General features: G+C 38.7%; 1 protein-coding gene across 4 annotated transcripts in view; it reads right to left on the bottom strand.

Moving 5' to 3' along the window:
• Positions 1-252: 252 nt before the first annotated feature.
• CARS2 (cysteinyl-tRNA synthetase 2, mitochondrial) overlaps positions 253-19,376 on the bottom strand; it is a 1,053,801-nt gene continuing 1,034,677 nt past the window's right edge. For 3 of the 4 annotated variants that reach the window (XM_044072656.1, XM_044072657.1, XM_044072658.1), the window contains 2 exons: positions 8,094-8,351; positions 253-3,504 (listed from right to left, as the gene is read on the bottom strand). In XM_044072656.1, the coding sequence (XP_043928591.1) occupies positions 3,427-3,504; positions 8,094-8,351 (336 nt within the window). In that variant the 3' untranslated portion in view covers positions 253-3,426. Of the gene's footprint in view, positions 3,505-8,093; positions 8,352-9,454; positions 9,643-19,376 lie in introns of those variants that run through there. The other variant, XM_044072659.1, reaches the window with a different exon arrangement.

Here is a 19,376-nt window from a genome sequence, read left to right as displayed (position 1 = left end):
AACACAAGAATGATTTAAGTATGACAATATGTCATAAGCATAAGATGTAACCCACTGCTCTTTGTTGTATATTGCCATAAACCACAAGTCAACACAAACAATCGACAGGTTGACAGAGGAATAAGCTGTTACATACTTACAACAACCTAATGCTACACAATGCACTCACATATGTTAATAAAACACATCAGCATAATGAACCATAAATATAAACAAATGAATACTCTTGTGGTTAAGGAATAAATGACAATGCATTATTATGTAGTCTTTATTACCAGCATTACAATCTTCTGTATAAAACATCTATGAAGTAGGTAAAAATGGATTTTTCATTTGTGGTCTGTTACACATACTCTAATCACTTGTGACTTTATCATGTTAGCAAGAAGATCACATGGACTGTTTAGTGAAGATATGTTCTACATGGGGTGGGTTTGGCATAATGATTAAGGTCTTTACCTCATAGACACAAGGTACAGGGCTTGATTCTGACTTCAGGTTATTGGCTAGGCTAACAATAGTCTTTTACTGCACTTAGTTTTGTATTATAAACATTATAAAGGAACTCATAATTTTGCTCACCTAAGCAACAGAGTTGCATCTTTCCTCTGCATGCATTCCAGATAATAGAACCAAATTACCACAAATATTCTGCTTTATTTAATATGGAGTATTTTTTAAAGTACAAATTGAAGCATTTTGTTACTTTCAGACAGAGCCTTGTTTTCACAGCATCATCACCACATTCCCCTGTATTTAACCAAACATCCTAGAAGACGACACCATATGACCTCATAATCATGTTCTGATAAAGCATTAAGGTTATCAGTCACAGCTGCATGGAAACAAAAGTATACACAGAAACTCAGACAAATTGGAAATCACAGTAGTCTCTACGTAGTTGTACTAGCTTTACATTTTCCTTAGAGTTACAAAGCAAACTGTAAACAATAAAAAGGAAAATCTGATTACCTGGAATATAAGGGTAACCGTTTCTTGGGTAAATTATACTCTTACTTAAATAAAGGGATTCCATCATTCCATATCATCCCCGCAGTGAACCTACAGTGTTGGACAATATACACAGCAGATACTTTGCCATGAATTCATAAAAAAATCATCTTAAATTCTCTGCCCCGGTATCATAATCACCCCCCCATGCCAATCTTAGTATCTACAAACACAATTTTATGGCACAAAAGTAGTGATTCTTACATTCCCGAGATCAGTTTTCCCTCTACTGTTGCTTGACTAATAGTCTTTGCATAATAATATATTTTTCACAACATGTCAGTAAGGATATTTTATGCCTAACGAATGTGCTTAAAACAGTGCATATTAACTAACTCCAAGACCCTGTTATAATATTGGCAGGTGCAGAGTGTTTCTGAGGTTCTGACGCATCTTTGTTTTACAAATAAAATTAATTTCCAGTTGTATTTCTGATTTTAAAGTTCTATTATACTGTGCTGCATTCTTTTTCTTGTGTTATTTTTTAGTTTCATTCATGGTTTATTCAAGTTTTCTGTTCTCTCAATATAACCACACCCAGAGACTTGTCACAGTAGATACTGGACAATGGTTTATATACACTTGCAAAGCTTTCTGAGTAAGCAAAAACAATATATTAGTTTAGAAGAGCAGCTTCTTCATTACATTGCATTTTCTGTACTCCATCCCCAAGAGTGGATTTTCAATGTCAGGTGTTCCACCTGTAAGGCTTATTTGACAGTTTGTCTCTTTCTAGGAATTAAGAAGCTCCTGTTTGACTCATTTAGCATAGAAATCCAGTAGTGTATACATTAATTTAGGTAGTGAGGGATTGTGGGATTATGGGTTCAGTCTTTCGTGATGTCACCGCAAGAGTCTTCAGCTACAACAAAGATGTCATGGAACATCATCATCAGCAAAATAAAATGCAAAAATAACACACTTTTTGCAAAAAAAAAAAAATGTATACTATAATTTCACCTCCAAGAAAAAATGACAGGGAACCATCCTTTACAACAGAATAAAATGCAAAAATATGTTTTTGCAATAACTGTATAATTTTGTAATGTATACAATAGGGAGTCTATTTCCTACTCCAATGATTGTTACTTGCACTTGTTTCAAAACATGACCAACATTCTTTAAAGCCGACAACAAAAATGTCAGCATAAGTAGGGTTACCACCTGTCCCACTTTGCGAGAGAGAGTCCCTCTTTGGGCAGTTGTGTCCTGCAAAAAAATTGAAAAAATGGCAAATGTCCTGAGATTTTAGGACAAAAATGTTCCTATATTTTTTTTAATAGTTGCATAAGACAGTTATTTGTATCTGAAGCATCTAAATGTTATAAGAAACAGAATAAGCAACTAAAATGCTTCAAGAATAAGCTTTTATTTAGGCAAAAAAGTGAAGTGTCCTTTGTAATGGCCATGAGTATGTTTTGCCCTGCAAAATCTGATGTTTCTACAAAAAATGTCCCACTTTGGGCATTTGAAAAGGTGGCAACCCTAAGCATAAGGCAAACTTGTAAAGTAGTAAGAGGGCAGATCCAGACATACGTGGTTTGGTTGGAGGAGGGTCTGAATTTCTTCCCTCATTACTGATGCTGTGCTGCCAATTAACCTTACACTAAGTACAGTTGTCTCCACAACTGTCATAATAACGTAAAAAGTCACACTTCTGACAAACACCAGTGTTCCCTAAAACCATTAGAACCTGCCAGGCCGCACACTACCACACACACCTCTCAACTCTACCTGATTTTGCCTAATACTTTTACCACATTCCTTGTAAAATTTTTGATTGTCTGGTAAACAGTGGAGCATTATAGTCAACAATGCCAGACATTACAGTTTTATTATTCTTATTCTTCACAAAATGAACGTTGAGGCAAAATCTTTTGTTCTATTAACCTTTAAGTGAAGCAGAGTGGTATTTTAAAATTGTCCCTGATTTTGGGCCTTAATCCCCAAATCACTTTTAGCATTTTCCCGAATTACTGACTAGAATGGTACCACAACACCTTTAGACTTTAGGCAAAAATAAACTCCTGCCACCAAAATGTTTCTTGCAGAGAAGAATATTACAGGAGTCAACATGCAAGCTGATGTGTTAATGTGTCAACTCAACCCCTACATTACCCCTAATACAAATATCTCATATCAGTTCATATGCATTTCAATGCTACTTAGCACACAATCAGATAAAGCTAGTGGCATTCATTAATTTTAGAAAAACAGAAAGAATGCAGTAACAGAAGATGGGCTTTATTTCCTCTCAATTTTTGTATATTCACATGTGCCAACAATATGGACAAACAATAGACCGTCTCTTCACACAGAAAATCTGTATAGGTATTCATACTGCCAGAAGTTGGGATTCTCTGATAATCAGCAGTTATATTGTAATAACATTTTCTTGACCTCTTATTCAATTTGTCAAGTTTTGTCCTCTTCATTTGTCTGAGGTGACACTTTGTGACTGGTTAACTCCCATGTAGAAACATTGCCTCTATCCTGTAAAAAAAAAAAAAAAGAGAGAGTTAAAAAGGATTACAAAGGAATGCAAAACTGTGTGCAAGTCAGTTTTTAACCTTTCTCAGAAACCATAAATGTGTTTCCTACAACACAGGGCCAAGTACATTTTTCCTTTTTTCTCCTCATATCTTTTTTAAAAATGCAAGTAATTTTTTGCTAGGTTACTGATTACTTGAGTATCAGAAACACTGGCATTCTCTGCACTCTGGGGCTATAGGCTCTAGACTTCTAAGAAGTTATCCCTATAATGGAACATTTTGCTTTAAAGTCAGAAGCATTAGATGTTCATGAGTACAGTACTGGTGTAGGTAACCACTACTGCATTAATACTGCAAACAGCAACAGTGAATGAATGCTGCTTTGTTTTTATTTAGTATCACAATACAACACTGACCCATTAAGGACCAGGATATTTCTTGCAATGATTAACAATCTGGCTACCCAGACTACAATGTTTTACCTCTGTCATTGCTATCCATTATCATTTACTGGTGCTGTTTTAGTTTGTGAAAACAAGGAAAACTGTTAGTCGTGACTGGATAATACCAAATTAAAAAAGGATAAAAATCTAATCCATTATGTGTTAAATACAAAAAAGCAAGATGTTATGAAATTGTTTTTTTTTTTTTTCAAATCATTCCCTCATTCAGTACTTGCTGATTCCAACTCTCTTGTCAGCACAGACATGCTCAGCAGGAAAAATAAATGCAATTAAATAAAACAATAATAGGCTTTAAAAAACAAAGACTATCCAGTCAAAGAAAGATGACATTCATAATTGTAATGAGTAGTTTAAAAACATCCTTACTGTATATCACGGAAGTATCCAAAAATCACTGAACAGCAAAGAAACCATGATACTGATTATAATTGTCTGTTTTGTGGTATAACATGTTACTGATTGTCAGTTCTGCAGGACCATGTGCCAGTGGTAAACAAAGTAAAATAAGTAGTTATTCAACCTACTGGCTCATCTGCATGTATTCACTTATAAATTAATGTAGCCCTATAACCATAATCACTATGTAGGAACAAGGATTTGGCATTTTACAGTGCCTACTTGCCACCAACTTCATTCTGAGAACATGACAGTTGCAACAACTATATGACTAGCAGAATGGAATGTGCATGCTTTGAGGGGTATATCTCAGATTAATCTCTTTAGTAAACTGTATTGTATTTGAAAGGGCAATTGGCTCCCCCCTTAAACCTTGACTGACTAGTTCTAAATAGGGAGGGGGTTAAGAAGGTACACCAGAATTAATAGAAAATACAATTTGCAATTATGTATTGCCATGATGAATAAATAATGTGAACCTATTAAAAGTCATGCTGTTTCAGTGTTCTATGTGTGGGAAGTGTGCATAGTGAAATATACTGAGAATTCACCACTGGTAGCTGAGGCAGCTATGGCATTTTCAGTCTTAAATAGTGTTTTACTGGAAAAAAGACATTTTAAAGAACTGATGTTGACAGCAATTCTTCTGACATTCTGATGGGGGAAGGTACTTATCAAAAAAACGCCACAAAGAAGTAATGATAGAATGTAGAAAATTCTCATCACCAATAGGAATGGTTCAGGGTAAGGCTTTGATGGCTAGAACCTAAGAGTTGACCCAGTTGTTTGGGATTTGGGAACTTTTGTGGAAAGTGGCCTAATTTTTCACCAACATGTGTTCATTATTATAAGGAAGTCCTTCTATATTGCACAGCTTAGAAACAAAGGAATTGTGTCTAGATGTAAGGATGTCATTGCCCCCATTTACTAAGCCCTTATTAGGTAAATCATAAATATAGTGCCCCCTTTGGAATACATCTGTCCAGAAAAGTGTAACAACTGGAATGCCCACAGAGATACCTTACTAAAAGGATACAAGGCCTGAACAACATGTCCTACATGGACTGACTCAAAGCCCTGTTACTGTACCCTGTATCCTACGGACTGTAAACAGATGATCTGTGTCTGGCATACAAGGCATCCTCTGATCCAGTAATGATGGATTTACTGCAATCAGCAAGTCAAATATTATCAAAAATACTCAGTCTAGGGGTCTAAACCTCTTCTGCAACATCAACAGAATGGCTTGGAGAGACAGGTATATCTCTCGCAGGGGATACCGCTGCTCTGGAACAGACTCCCCATCCGCATAAAATAAAGTTCATCTCCATCCATATTCAAGCACAACTTGGGTCTACGGATGGGAAAGCAAAGGACTGTCCCCTGTACTACTAATGGACAGAGGCAGCTCTGAAATGCTTTATTCCATGTCTGGATCCCCTCAAATTATCTATGATATGATCCCAGTTATTCTTACTGGTTGGTAATACACAGTTATGAACCACAGGCTGGGTAAGGCCAATCTCTAGCCAAATGGGATAGGTTCATTTGAGCACAAAAAGGGAACTTGGTTAGGTTTAAAGTAACCTGCAATGGAAACTAGCCTAGTGATTACCTGTGAATCTGCAATGTAATCATTTCAGGACTAAAAATCATCTGTTTTTGAGAAACTGAGGACTAACTGGTGACTGGTATCAGAAAAACAAGCTATGATGACTACTCTGTCGGCAGCTAAACTTTCAAGATGTTTTGTGACTGGGCATGTCATTTAGGTGGTGTTCAGCAGCATCAGAAATGTCTGCACACAATCATGAGTTCTTAAAACTCATGGCAGGGCACTTGAATGTCCAACAGTGGTACTAGAACCAGAGTACAAAAACAATGTGGTTCCAGGTCTCTCTTTTTTGTGCTTTTTACCCCTACTGTCTGATGATCATCAGCCCCCTCCCAGCCAATTGGCCCATTAAATTCCCTTCACTGCAGCAAAGGTCAACAGAAAGAGGCCATCATTTAGCTGGCCATCAAAATGGTTTAAAGTTTTCTACTTAAGGTCCTATTTCTGCACACACTCAACTAAGCCCCAAGGAGGGGCATCATGGAGCATTCCATCTAAGCAGTCTTGCCTCTCTCCTCGAGTCATGAGTGGTAGTGTCCCTGATCTTCATTAGGAAAATCCCACTAACTTTAAGTTTGCTCACGAGAATGCACAACCTTGCCCACCCCATCTGTGAGAAGCAAGCGGGACCCTACCATTCATTCCTTTCTCTCCCTGCCTAGCTCTTCCAGTGCTGGGACCACTAATCAAACCCCAGTCATCTTGACTGAAGTCAGGGCTCCATTCCTCTGCACCACAGAGACTAGCAACAAGGTGATTGCTAAACCTGTTATCTACACAGAATATCAAAGGCTGTTGTGTGAGAAATCCACCTAAACAGTATTCAGTAGCTTCACATGCTAGGAATAGAACCTAGGAAATCCTGACTGTGCAGGAAAGAAAATTCAGAACAGACTATTATGTAGAGCAGGGATGGCAGTACAGAATCCTGAGTTGTGAAAACCTGAATACAAGTACATCTTTCTTAAAATAGTGAGCTCTCACTTGCCTAAAACGCAGAAAAAAGTCAAACCTTGTGCAGGGGAAATTCCTTCACAAAAAAAAAACCATACCAAAGCAGTTATAACAGAATGAAATAGGTTCTATTTAATAAAGTAGCTTTTCGACAAAGTTTCAGTCTTTTGCCTTCGCATTTTGTAAACCAGTCTTTCCAAATCTGGCCTGCAGTATTCCTGTATAGCAGTCTTGGAAGTTCAAAGTATATACCCTGATGGATCTGTTGCACATGTGCAAAACATACAGCACCAGAAACACTAGATCCAGTGATGAAAATTTTGCTTGTGACATGAACATACTAGAGAGACAGATATGTGTCCTAAACGATCCCCACACTATGGAATATGCTGCCTATTCATGCAAATAAGAGTTCATATCTGATCGTATTCAAATAAAACCTTGACAGCTGGATGGGAAATTGTAAATTTACCCCAAGTCTGGCTGCCATACCACTTATGGACAGAGGTCATCCATAAGAAAAGTATTATCCTAATTTACAAATCCTAAGCTACCTGCCTACTAACATGCCCCCCCATGACAGTTGGGCAGGAGCGGCCTTAGGTCAACTGGTGCCCTAGGCAAAAGGGCACCACACCACCCAGTGCCCCCATCCTGGACTACCTACACCAAATAAATACTGGAAAAGTGCCCCTACTAAAGCGGTGCCCTAGGCGGCCTCCTAGTTGGCCTATGCCTAAGGCCGGCTATGCAGTTGGGACCCAGATGGTTTGGGATGTGTGACTAGACCTACAAGGGCCCCAATGGTCATTAGCCTAGTAACAACCTATGAACCTATGTATCCATGTTACACTTTCCAAGTATTATTTGTGAAGTAGATAAAATGAGATTCAGAACACTGATAGCAATGCCCAGAGGGTTACTGATACAAAGATTAGGAATAATGAAAAGGATCATCCCCCCTTCCAAAAATGTTTTCTTGTTATGACAGCGTAGGCTCAGATCTTCCACCGTCAAGCAGCACAACAATGAACATAAACAAATGCACAAATCAGAACTTTCCATTCACCCTGGTTATAAGCAGATAGTAGCAAGTGCACTTTACGAATTACTAGATGTTTTTGTGAAAGCTTATAAAAAAGCAGAAAATATTTTCCTTACCTTTACATTGATTCCAAGAGCAGCAAGATCCTGACGTAACACGTCACAGGCTATCACAAGAGGCTCTCTTTCTTGCTGCAGTAACTTTCGTTTTTCTTTTAGTTGCTTCTTGACTTCTTTTGAAGGTGTAACATCCAAACCAACAGGTTGAATAGGGTCATCCACAGCAAGAGCAAAGGTGCGGACTTTACTGCGAAAGTCGACCAGCTGTTGAACGACACTTGGAAGAGTAGCTGAAGCTTCTCTTTCTGCAGGGAGCTGAAAAAGCACAAACCAACAGTGATAACACACTGGGCTCTTAGGAACAAGACTGATACTGTAATAACACTGTCACACTGCAACAGATATATAAATAAATAACTATGCTAATTTCTCTTACACATGACTAGATCACCATGTCCTCACAATCCAGTTACCAAGACTATAACAATATCCTTTAACAGGGTGATTGCCTTAAGACCAGATGATGGGGTATGAGGATGCTGAACTCTGCCCAATGTGATGGCTAATATATCCAATATTGATAACTCTGCCCAATGTAATGTGATAGGTGCATTTCTTCATCCTGAGAGAAGAACATGTCCGTATTTTGTAAATGATATCCTACAGCCATCCTTTTCAAGGAGAAAGGAGTTAGCTGAGCTCCTTATATAACTTAAAGATGTGACTGTTCATAGTAATATGGGCTGTGAAATTTAACATACTACACATATGAGACTGAAGTCCCAGATGAAATACCTGACTGAAATACAGACTCGGGCAGAGTAATAAGAAATTATGAGACAATACAGCTTCATTTTACTAGTTGGTTGTTAAAGTTCCTGACTGGAATGGGACAGTTAAACCAGATGAAACTGCCTGGAAATCAATTATCACTACTGAGTGTGCTTCATAGAAATGCCACAGTGGTATGGCGGTAGCGTTGTTACCTCACAGCAAGAGTTTCTCCCGTTCGATTCTCGGCGTGGCTTGGGAGTGCCTTCTGTGTGGAGTCTGCATGTCCTCCCCACGGTTAGGTAGCGTTCGAAAGACATGCGTGCGTAAATGGGCGTGCCTTCGTTGAAGGTTGGGTGTCGAGCTGGCACCTCGGCGTTTAGTAAAAAATCTACTGCCAATCATTAGTGGACCAGAGTTCTGCTGTGGCGACCCCTTACTGGGAAAAAGCCGAAAGACTAATAACAGTGTGCTTCATAGTGAACAGTGAAAAGCTACCACAAAAAAGACACTTCCTGCTCTTGTCTGTAAGTACACAGAAAGTTTAACATTTTTTTTTTATTTTGTATTTATTTTATTTATATTTGTTTACTGGGGCACAGTCCGTGTTAAAGGGATGTCATAAGGCTATCAGAAGAGGCTCTCTTTCTTGCTGCAGTAACTTTCGTTTTTCTTTTAGTTACTTCTTGACTTCTTTTGAAGCTGTAACATCCAAACCAACAGGTTGAATAGGGTCATCCACAGCAAGAGCAAAGGTGCGGACTTTACTGCGAAAGTCGACCAGCTGTTGAACGACACTTGGAAGAGTAGCTGAAGCTTCTCCTTCTGCAGGGAGCTGAAAAAGCACAAACCAACAGTGATAACACACTGGGCTCTTAGGAACAAGACTGATACCGTAATAACACTGTCACACTGCAACAAATATATAAATAAACAACTATGCTAATTTCTCTTACACATGACTAGATCACCATGTCCCACAATCCAGTTACCAAGACTATAACAATATCCTTTAACAGTGTGATTGCCTTAAGACCAGATGATAGGGTATGAGGATGCTGAACTCTGCCCAATGTAATGTGATAGGTGCATTTCTTCATCCTGAGAGAAGAACATGTCCATATTTTGTAAATGATATCCTACAGCCATCCTTTTCAAGGAGAAAGGAGTTAGCTGAGCTCTTTATATAACTTAAAGAAGTGACTGTTCATAGTAACATGGGCTGTGAAATTTAACATACTACACATATGAGACTGAAGTCCCAGATGAAATACCTGACTGAAATACAGACTCAGGCAGAGTAATAAGAAATTATGAGACAATACAGCTTCATTGTACTAGTTGGCTGTTAAAGTTGCTGACTGGAATGGGACAGCTAAACCAGATGAAACTGCCTGGAAATCAATTATCACTACTGAGTGTGCTTCATAGAAATGCCGCGTTGCTACAGCGGTAGCGTTGTTACCTCACAGCAAGAGGTTCTCCCATTCGATTCTCGGCATGGCTTGGGAGTGCCTTCTGTGTGGAGTCTGCATGTCCTCCCCGCAGTTGGGTAGTGTTCAAAAGACATGCGTGCGTAAATGGGCGTGCCTTCGTTGAAGGTTGGGCGTCGAGCTGACACCTCGGTGTTTCGTAAAAAATCTACTGCCAATCATTAGTGGACCGGAGTTCCACTGTGGCGACCCTTACTGGGAAAAAGCCAAAAGACTAACAACAGTGTGTTTCACAGTGAACAGTGAAAAGCCACCATAAAAAAGACACTTCCTGCTCTTGCCTGTAAGTACACAGAAAGTTTAACATTTTTTTTTATTTTGTATTTGTTTTATTTATATTTGTTTACTGGGGCACAGTCCGTGTTAATAGGTTGTCATAAGAAAGAAATTGTATTTATATATATATATCTATATCTATATATCTATATATCTATATATATATATATATATATATATATATATATTACACACACACACACACACACACACACACACACACACACACACACAGATTTACAGATGCAAGAATATGCTACAACATTTAGTTCAAGAAGCAGCTTATAATGTCAAAACATGGTTGGAAAAATGGAATTATGTTTAGCGGAGCTTTATGGATAAGATTTAAGTATAAGGTATCTACCTAGAGTTATAACTTAGCTGAAGGAAAATGGACTCTGGCAAAGCAGTACCCTATTACTAATGTACTCAGACTTCAGGATATAAGGTATAAGCATGCAAAATACTATACCAAGAGAGAAAGACAAGTTACAGACAGAAATATACTATGAGAGAAAACAGTGAGTTACTGTAACCCTGCTCAGGCAGGGCTATACTGTTTAGCTCTTCACAATGGAATTCCATAAGACAGGACTTTTAGGAAATAAACTGGACTCAAGTTCATTCCACTAACTGGATATTACTTCTCAACTATCTCCGTTCTGTGGTTTCAGATCACTGCAGTTTGTAAACAGGGACTGTGCACCACTTATCAAATGAGGTGGCATGCAGTATCACTGACCAAATGAGGTGGCTTGCAGGAGTAGAACAATTACATAAAAAATACGGTTTAGAATGACGAGCAATTATCCATACAGATGTACCAAACAATGCATTTGTAAGCAGCTTTTGACTAGCATCTTCTAAGTTTTTTTTTTTAACTGAAAAAACTATTTAGTATATAAAGCCTGATTAAAAGTCAATAATAACAACTGTGTCATGGAAGAGAGGGATGCAGTGAACACAGAATGTAGTGTTAGATAAGAAGCCTTAGAGAACCATCATGAGTTGGTAGTAAAATTATTTTAATTTTAGAACACTAAAGCAGCTGAAGAGAATGATGAATATAAGAAGTTTGTACAATCTGGGAAATTGGGGTAGCTGAGAAGGAAAATGGGGGGTACAATCTGGGAAACTGGGGTAGCTGAGAAGGAAAATGGGGGGTGAGTAATAACAGAAATGAGAGGGGAAACATATTTCTTGCAGGAACTACCTCAGACGTGCAGAAGTGTACAGGGAAGGAGAAAGGCCAACAAAACAGCCACAGCTGCAAAAAAAAAAAAAATAAATAATGTGCGGTTGTAAACTATTTTATTTTATTTTAGTTTAACTGCAGTTTATCTCAAACATAAATAGACAGGGTCATAGGGGAAAGACACGCAGCATTTGAATGTTTCAGAATCTATTCTCTATTTGCAAGCAACCTAGACAAGCACTTAGCACCTGGTAGAGCACACAGACATAACAGTAAAGCAAACAGTAAAGTGTTGCAGAAGAAACAGTGTGTCTGAATGTGTTAACTGATGGAAATAATTCAATATTAATAAACTGTATAAAAAGATTATCACAAACAGACAAAGAAGAACACAAATCCACATTACAGTGTTACAGAACCATTGGTGTTAACTGAACAAGGTGCTTTAGCTCCCTTTCCCCTAAATACACAGATTATACAATTATGACTGCTGTATAAAACACCAGAAAAATAAGATACGTATGTAATTTTAAGTACACGGACTTCATCCCAGCACGATACTGTACTGCCGTTTAGATCACATGACTGGTGCACTTCAGGATGTATCCTGTCATTCTGTTGCATATAATTTTTATATGCTGCATGTTGTGTCTTTCGGCTTTTCCCAGTTAGGGATCGCCACAGCGGAACTCCGGTCCGCTAATGATTGTCAGTAGATTTTTACGTGCCGAGTTGCCGGCCCTGACGCACAACCTTCAACGAAGGTACGCCCATTCACGCATGTCTCCACACAGAAGACGCTCTAGGTGAGAATTGAACAGGACAACGTCTTACTGTGAGGTGACAACGCTACCGCAGCACCATTTTAAATGCTGCATAAACTGGAAAAAAATTAAAAAATGGTTGTGTGAGTGGTAAAAAATATTTCTGTAGTTCTTGCCTTCGTGAACTGAAGAAGGAACTGCCAGGCCACATCCCCACTGGTTCAGTCTTGAGTTTCAGTAATTCCTTGGGTTGGAGTTTGGGTTTGTATGTTCTCCCTGTATCTGTGTGGGTTCTCTTCAGGAACTTTAGTCTCCTCCCACCTCCTAAAATATGCTGCTTGACTAGCTACTTTTAAATTCTCCATATGTACTTAATATATAGTCTTGCTCCCATAGCTTGGGTCATAGCTGAAAAGGACTGTCTCACTTACCTAGTAAAATAAACAGATAAACTGAAATTAAAAAAAAAAAAATCAGAGCCTCTGATATCAGAAATATCTTAGGTGGGATCTCTTTTGTTTATCTCGGCAACAATGTAGTAGTAGTTGCAGGGTCAAGTACTGAATCAATTTACCATTATAAAACAAAACAGCTGATAGGAAAACCAAGGAAACTTTTAATAAAAACGTTTAAAACAATTAAAATAGCTTAGTGTCCAGGAAGTGGTTTTGTCTCTTGCTTGAGACTTTTCAGACTGAATACAAACAACAATGCAAACTCTTTATATAACACATAATCACATGACTCTATTTTCTCAATTCATTAACCCTTTGTTTTTCAAATAGGCTATAAAATCTTCCCTATTATTTATCCCAGGTGGATAACAAGCATTCAGCCTCACTTGCCATTGATACTCTTTCCACCCCAATTCTTTTTCAGCATCAAACTATCATATCTAGCAACATGGTCTAACTATCATATCTAGCAACATGGTCTAACACAATACATTTAAAGTCCACTTTACATTTGTTTGAATTGTAGTGCTTACTTAAAAGCATTTTTGTCATTCCCAGCTTGGATAGCATATTTGTGTTCATAGATTCTTTTGTGTAGCTCTCTTGTTGTTTGTCCTATATAAAATGACATGCAGGGCATACACACAGCTAGATAAACAACAAACTTAGATTTGAAAGTAACTTATCTCTAATTCTGACAATATTATTATTGATAGTTATTTCTTCAACATCAGTATAAAAATAATTGCAGAAACTGCAATTCTGACATTTAAACATACCTCTTCTCATGTTCATTTCAGATGCAGCCATGCATTACTGCGTTAGACCACATTGTTAGATATGATAGTAAGTTTGATGCTGAAGAAGAATATAAGAGAGAATAATAGAAAATAGTGATGGAAATGCTTAGTGAATATTGTTTTGGTTTAAACAGTTTTATTAAAAGTTTCCTTGGTTTTCCTAGCAGCTATTTTATCTGTATTTGAAATAATAGCTTTATGGTTTTGTTGGTCAATTTACCATTATGACTGGAAAAAATAAATGGGTATCCCAGAAGAACTGTGAAAGACAGCAGTATAGAAAATTCTGAAGACTTCATGAGCAACACACTGCGGCTAGCAAGAGGATGAACAAAAGGGCCCTGAAGTAAAGCAGGCAGATGGAAAACTAAACAAGGATGACAAAAGGTCAGATGAAACTAAAAGGGAAGCCAGGTTATAGGTCTGGAAAGCATTGTAGTTATAACAATTCCATTAATAGTACTTCTGAGGAACCAGAGGGGCAGCAGGAGTATAATGCCAGCATAAAGAGGGATGGGACATAGGTGACAGAGACCGCAAAAAGACAAAAACTAGTACAATCCACGACAGAGTTACAGAATCAGTAAAAGCTTGCGGAGTTACTATTTTTGGATAAAAAATGTCACTTTCTCCTAGCCCAATTTCAGCATAACTTGGACCAGTGGATGGGTAATCAGATATTCACCCCTGATCTGGCACCCAGATCTCTGATGGATAAGGCAGTCAATCAATCACCCCTATATAAATCAAATCTGTGGGTCACATTTGGGTTGCATGGTTATGCTTATAAGAGCTTAGTGGTCATTAGCCTAGTATACAGTTATGAACTTCACGCTTTGGTGTATGAAGACAGGTGGTAGGGTACTAGTTGTTACTCTGACTCTGATTAGGGCAACAAGAGTGGTGCCCGGTTAAAAAAAATCCATTCTGAAACAGTGATAGCAAAATGTACATGCCATCAGAAAGCCACTTTGTCTGAAATCTGTAAAACAAAATTAAGAAAATACAAATAAAGCAGCAGGTCAAGAGAATCCACAATGATGAGTTATGCAGACCTGGGCTGGAAATATACACAGATATACACATGTACGTGTGTGACACACACACACACACCATAGAAAGAACAAAATAAGCACATCTGTTCAAAAACCAGACAGAATGAGCTAAAACAAAGCAGAACATTTTACAGACAAAACACAAGTCTGTGTCTTTCGCCTTAGTATTTTGAAAACCAGTCTTTCCAAATGTGTTAATCTGCAGTGTTCCCATACAGTAGCCTTGGAAGTTCAAGCTATATACAATGGCATCCAGGTTACACTTTCCAATTATTAGTGAAGTAGATAAAATGATACGCAGAATACACAGGTAGCAATGCACAGGGGGTTACTGATGCTAAGCCTAGGAATGACTATGCAAAATACAACTATATTACATAGATTATACCACAGATCACAAAAATAATCCAGTGACTGAAATCTTATTGTAGGTAGAGATACAGGAAAGACAGTTGGACTCCTAATAAACATGTGGAATAATTCTGTTCATGCAGTGTCACTGGCTTTTATTTCAAAATCCTCCATAGGATAGCATCTTCTTGTAAAACATCACAATTAGAGGAATACGTAAAGTACCAAAGGAAAAAAGGTCTACTATTTAAGTGACCTTCAGTCATTCCTATGGTTGTAATTCAAATGTTCTCCTTGTATCTGGGAGGGTTCTCTTCAGCTACTTCAGTCTCCTCCCACTCCTAAAATATACTGCTTGACTGGCTACTCTGAATTCTCCATGTGTACTTAATGCCCAAGTCCTTCTGTTTCACAGACGTTACAATGTCGCAAACTGAAACGCAAGTGCATCTCACACACTTCAGTCACCTCCAGGAGAAATAAAATGGAAATATGGAAAAGCGATACAGGACTACTTTACTTTCATAGAGCAAAACTGCAGCTAGGTTAAGCTGGGTGAAGTATACACGTGACGTGAAAGAATGAGGTGGCCCATGTTAGCAGTATAAGCCCACACCAATACTGTCTACCTAAAGCAAACTACTCATAAATCTATACTAATCACAAATGCCTTATGTCACTGCAAAGTGAAAAAAAAAGTAAATATAACAGAGTAGCAGGACAAACTTTTTAAACCAACATATTTTAACAGAACATTTCTGTACTTTCAAAATGGACCTAAATGATGGACAGCGCAGAAAACATTGAAAAGACTTTAGTAGTACTCAAATGGCAAATGATTTTCCTATTAATTTTACTTACAGGACATCAAAATTACAATGCAAATACTACAGAATCATATATACCTGCAGGAAGTGCAAACAGAACATCATGCCAATGGTAACTTCAGTACTGAAATATTTCACTTATAGAGCAAAACACCTGACTTTGTTTTTGAGAAACACTGGCAAAACTATGACAAGTCACTATTGTGCATATTCAATAAAGAGTACATGGTGGTCTAAGACTGTGTGTGTGTCGTGGCACGATATACACATGATAGCACACGGTTTTGTATTCATTAAGTGGCTCTACACGGTAAACACAGTGGCATGCTAATACAGCATAAGCAGCTAAACTGTATACTAATCAACCAATCCAAGCTAGAACAGTTATTCAACAAGCTATACAGCAATTGTGTAGCCTTAGTGCAGGTTTTGTCTGCAAATTCCAAAACCTACTGGAATACAGCCACGGAAACTAGTCTACACAGAAAGAATATTAGGGGCTGCTGCTGCTCCTCGGCATGTATATGTGCAACAGGCCCAAGTCTATGCTACTGCTGCTAGTACACCTTGGCCAAGAAGGTAAAGGGTGTTTAGAACTCATTTAGCATTTCATGGTCTTCATGAGGTGGAAATTGTAGAGTGCTACCACATGGATTGAAACTCACTACATGACCTCTGCAACCTCTGTCATTCTCAACTGACAGCAAGGGCAAACAGAGGGGAACCAATACTGCTGGAGTCTAAGGTATGCATAGCTCTTAGAATATTAGCTACAGGAACCTTCCAGAGACCAACAGAGGACACGCTGGGGGTGTCACAGGCATCAGCATCAAGGTTCCTGATCAATTCTTGAATGCTATGCTCCAACAAGCCAGTAACTACATACATTTTCTCCATACACCTGGGGACAAAGCCATAACTGTGCAGGAGTTCTACTCTGTAGCACACTACCCTGAAGTCTTGGGTGCCACAGACTGCATGAACATCGAAATCAAAGCACCACCCAGGGAAAAGGGAAGGGCATAAATAAACAGAAAAGGTTTCAACTCTATTAACTACCAGGTTGTGTGTAATGCAAAGGGAATCATCATGAATACGTGTGCGGACAACCCAGGCAGTTACCATGACTCACATACCTGGCAAAACTCTAAAATGTATCAGATGTTTTCTATGGGGGATATCCCACAGAGTTACTTACTGGGGACTGCAGGTTATGCACTTGAACCATGGCTGATGACGCCCATCAGAAATGCACACACAGCAACTGATGAATGCTATAACAAGGTACAAGCTCAAAGAACAAATATCACAGTGTGTGTGTCTGGGCTGCTGAAGTCACAGTTCCATTGCCTAGATACATCTGGGGGAGCCCTGCGGTACAATCCCAGAAAATGTGCTGAAATGTTTACCATCGTGCTGTCCTTCACAATACTATTCTGAGAAAACAGCTTCAGCAGGAATACCAAGATGAAGACCTACAAAATCAACCACCACTGCCAAGGTCACCACAGCCATAAGCAGGTGAGGAGTCGGATTGGGAACCACCAGCTAGGCATGCACAATATGCCCTTGCACTGGCCAAAAGGCAATGGATAGCACACACTCTCACCACCTAAGTGGCTAAAACTTTTATCCTATGCACATACATACAGCAACATTGATGCCAGGTGACGCTCACAACCTTTAGTTACCCATGTAATGGCTGTACAGTGCTAGCATCACACAGAGTCAGCCCTGAATTAAAACAATTGCAACTGCCAGATTTACAAAGTAACTGTTGAACCTGGAACAGGAAAATAAATGGCTAAGAACACAAATGAATGACAGATCCTTGTACACTTACTTGTTAATGTAGAAGGTGGGTGATTTTTATACCAATGACATCAATATGTGACAGCACTGACTTATGTCGATACATCTATTCTCTGTCAACTAATATGTCTCATGCATCAAAGATTCACACAATCATACCTGTCAAATGTACAGATTTTCACAGAATGTACACATGCTGGCCTCATAGTTTTGTACTGGCAAATCATTAAAGACTGAAGTTAGAAAATAATAACAGACATTTCAGTTTCAGACTTCATATCCCTCAGAAAATTCATGGTAATGCAAAACCTGTTATTCTATCAACTTTCTAAGTTTGTAAGACCAAAATATTTAAACATTGTCCCTACTTTTGGGATTTTGACCCACTTTTATTTATGGCTTTCTACAGCTTTGTTGGTCTAAGAGGTTGAAAAATATGCACAACCTGAAAGAGAGCATCACAAACACATATATACTAAATACTTAGTCAGATATGACTCTTGGCATCAGAGAAAATACTTATGTATCCCTAAAAAAACCTAAATCCAAAAGAGAGAAAATTAAGGCATATGACACAGTTGTCATCATTTGCACAGGGTATTGTTCTGGGGAGGGGACAGGAGGCCAAGGCTGACCCAAAAGGTAGTGAGTGTGTGTGAGTAACAAAGACAGACAGGCAGACATTTGGAGAAAGTATCAAATGGTCACTAAGACAGAATGATATGTAAGCCTCACAACTGACCCCATGTAAATGTTATGTGTGTGTGTCTATATGGGCAGTTAAGGTGAAACGTGTATGAGTGTCTACAAGAACACAGCCCAGCTCTGTGCTGGCTCTATGTCCTGGTATGTCAGACAGGTGTAAGCCGTGCACAGTAGTGGTAACAGTTCATTGCCATCATCCCCAGTCATTAGAACTGGCTTTGACAAGGGCAGCAGAGGCACATCCATTTCCACGGTCAGATGCACTGCTGCTACCTGAACATGACTGATGTCTGCTGAATGACCTCTCCTCACGAGTATACCCAGGACCATGAACCTGTGGCCTACCACATCTGGGTGTGGACACCTCAATCACTGACACAGTAGTGGAAGGAGTACTACTACGGGAGCTTGATCAGACATGACCACATTGGTTAACATCAGATAATGATGCTGACCTATGACCACAAGGATAATGTCCCCCTCCCAGCAGATATTCCAATTAGAATTAAAACAATGACATATTACTTACTATATTTTAATACACAATAAAATGTTATAAATTGACATATACAAGCTTACCTGGAAGTTCATCCTGGGACATACATTTCCTCCCAGAAACATCAGCACCAACATCAATCACATGTTGTTGTGCACTTTCCACTGAGCTCTCTGGATCTCTGACAGTGGACAGGAACTCTTCATTTGGTGTCAGTGGTAGCTTTGTATCAACCCCCCACCCGCTGGTTACGGGCAACTGCAGCTACTCTCCTCTGGGCTGATGAAATCATACCAGTGGCCCTATAATGCACCTGATCATGAGTCCTGCTGCCCCCCCC

The sequence above is a fragment of the Protopterus annectens genome, chromosome 5.part0 (genome assembly GCF_019279795.1).
Source record: "Protopterus annectens isolate FY-2018-M chromosome 5.part0, PAN1.0, whole genome shotgun sequence".
In the NCBI taxonomy this organism is placed as follows: Eukaryota; Metazoa; Chordata; order Ceratodontiformes; family Protopteridae; genus Protopterus; species Protopterus annectens.
Note: the sequence above shows the minus strand (reverse complement) of the source record. Positions and strands in the feature narration are given on the sequence as shown.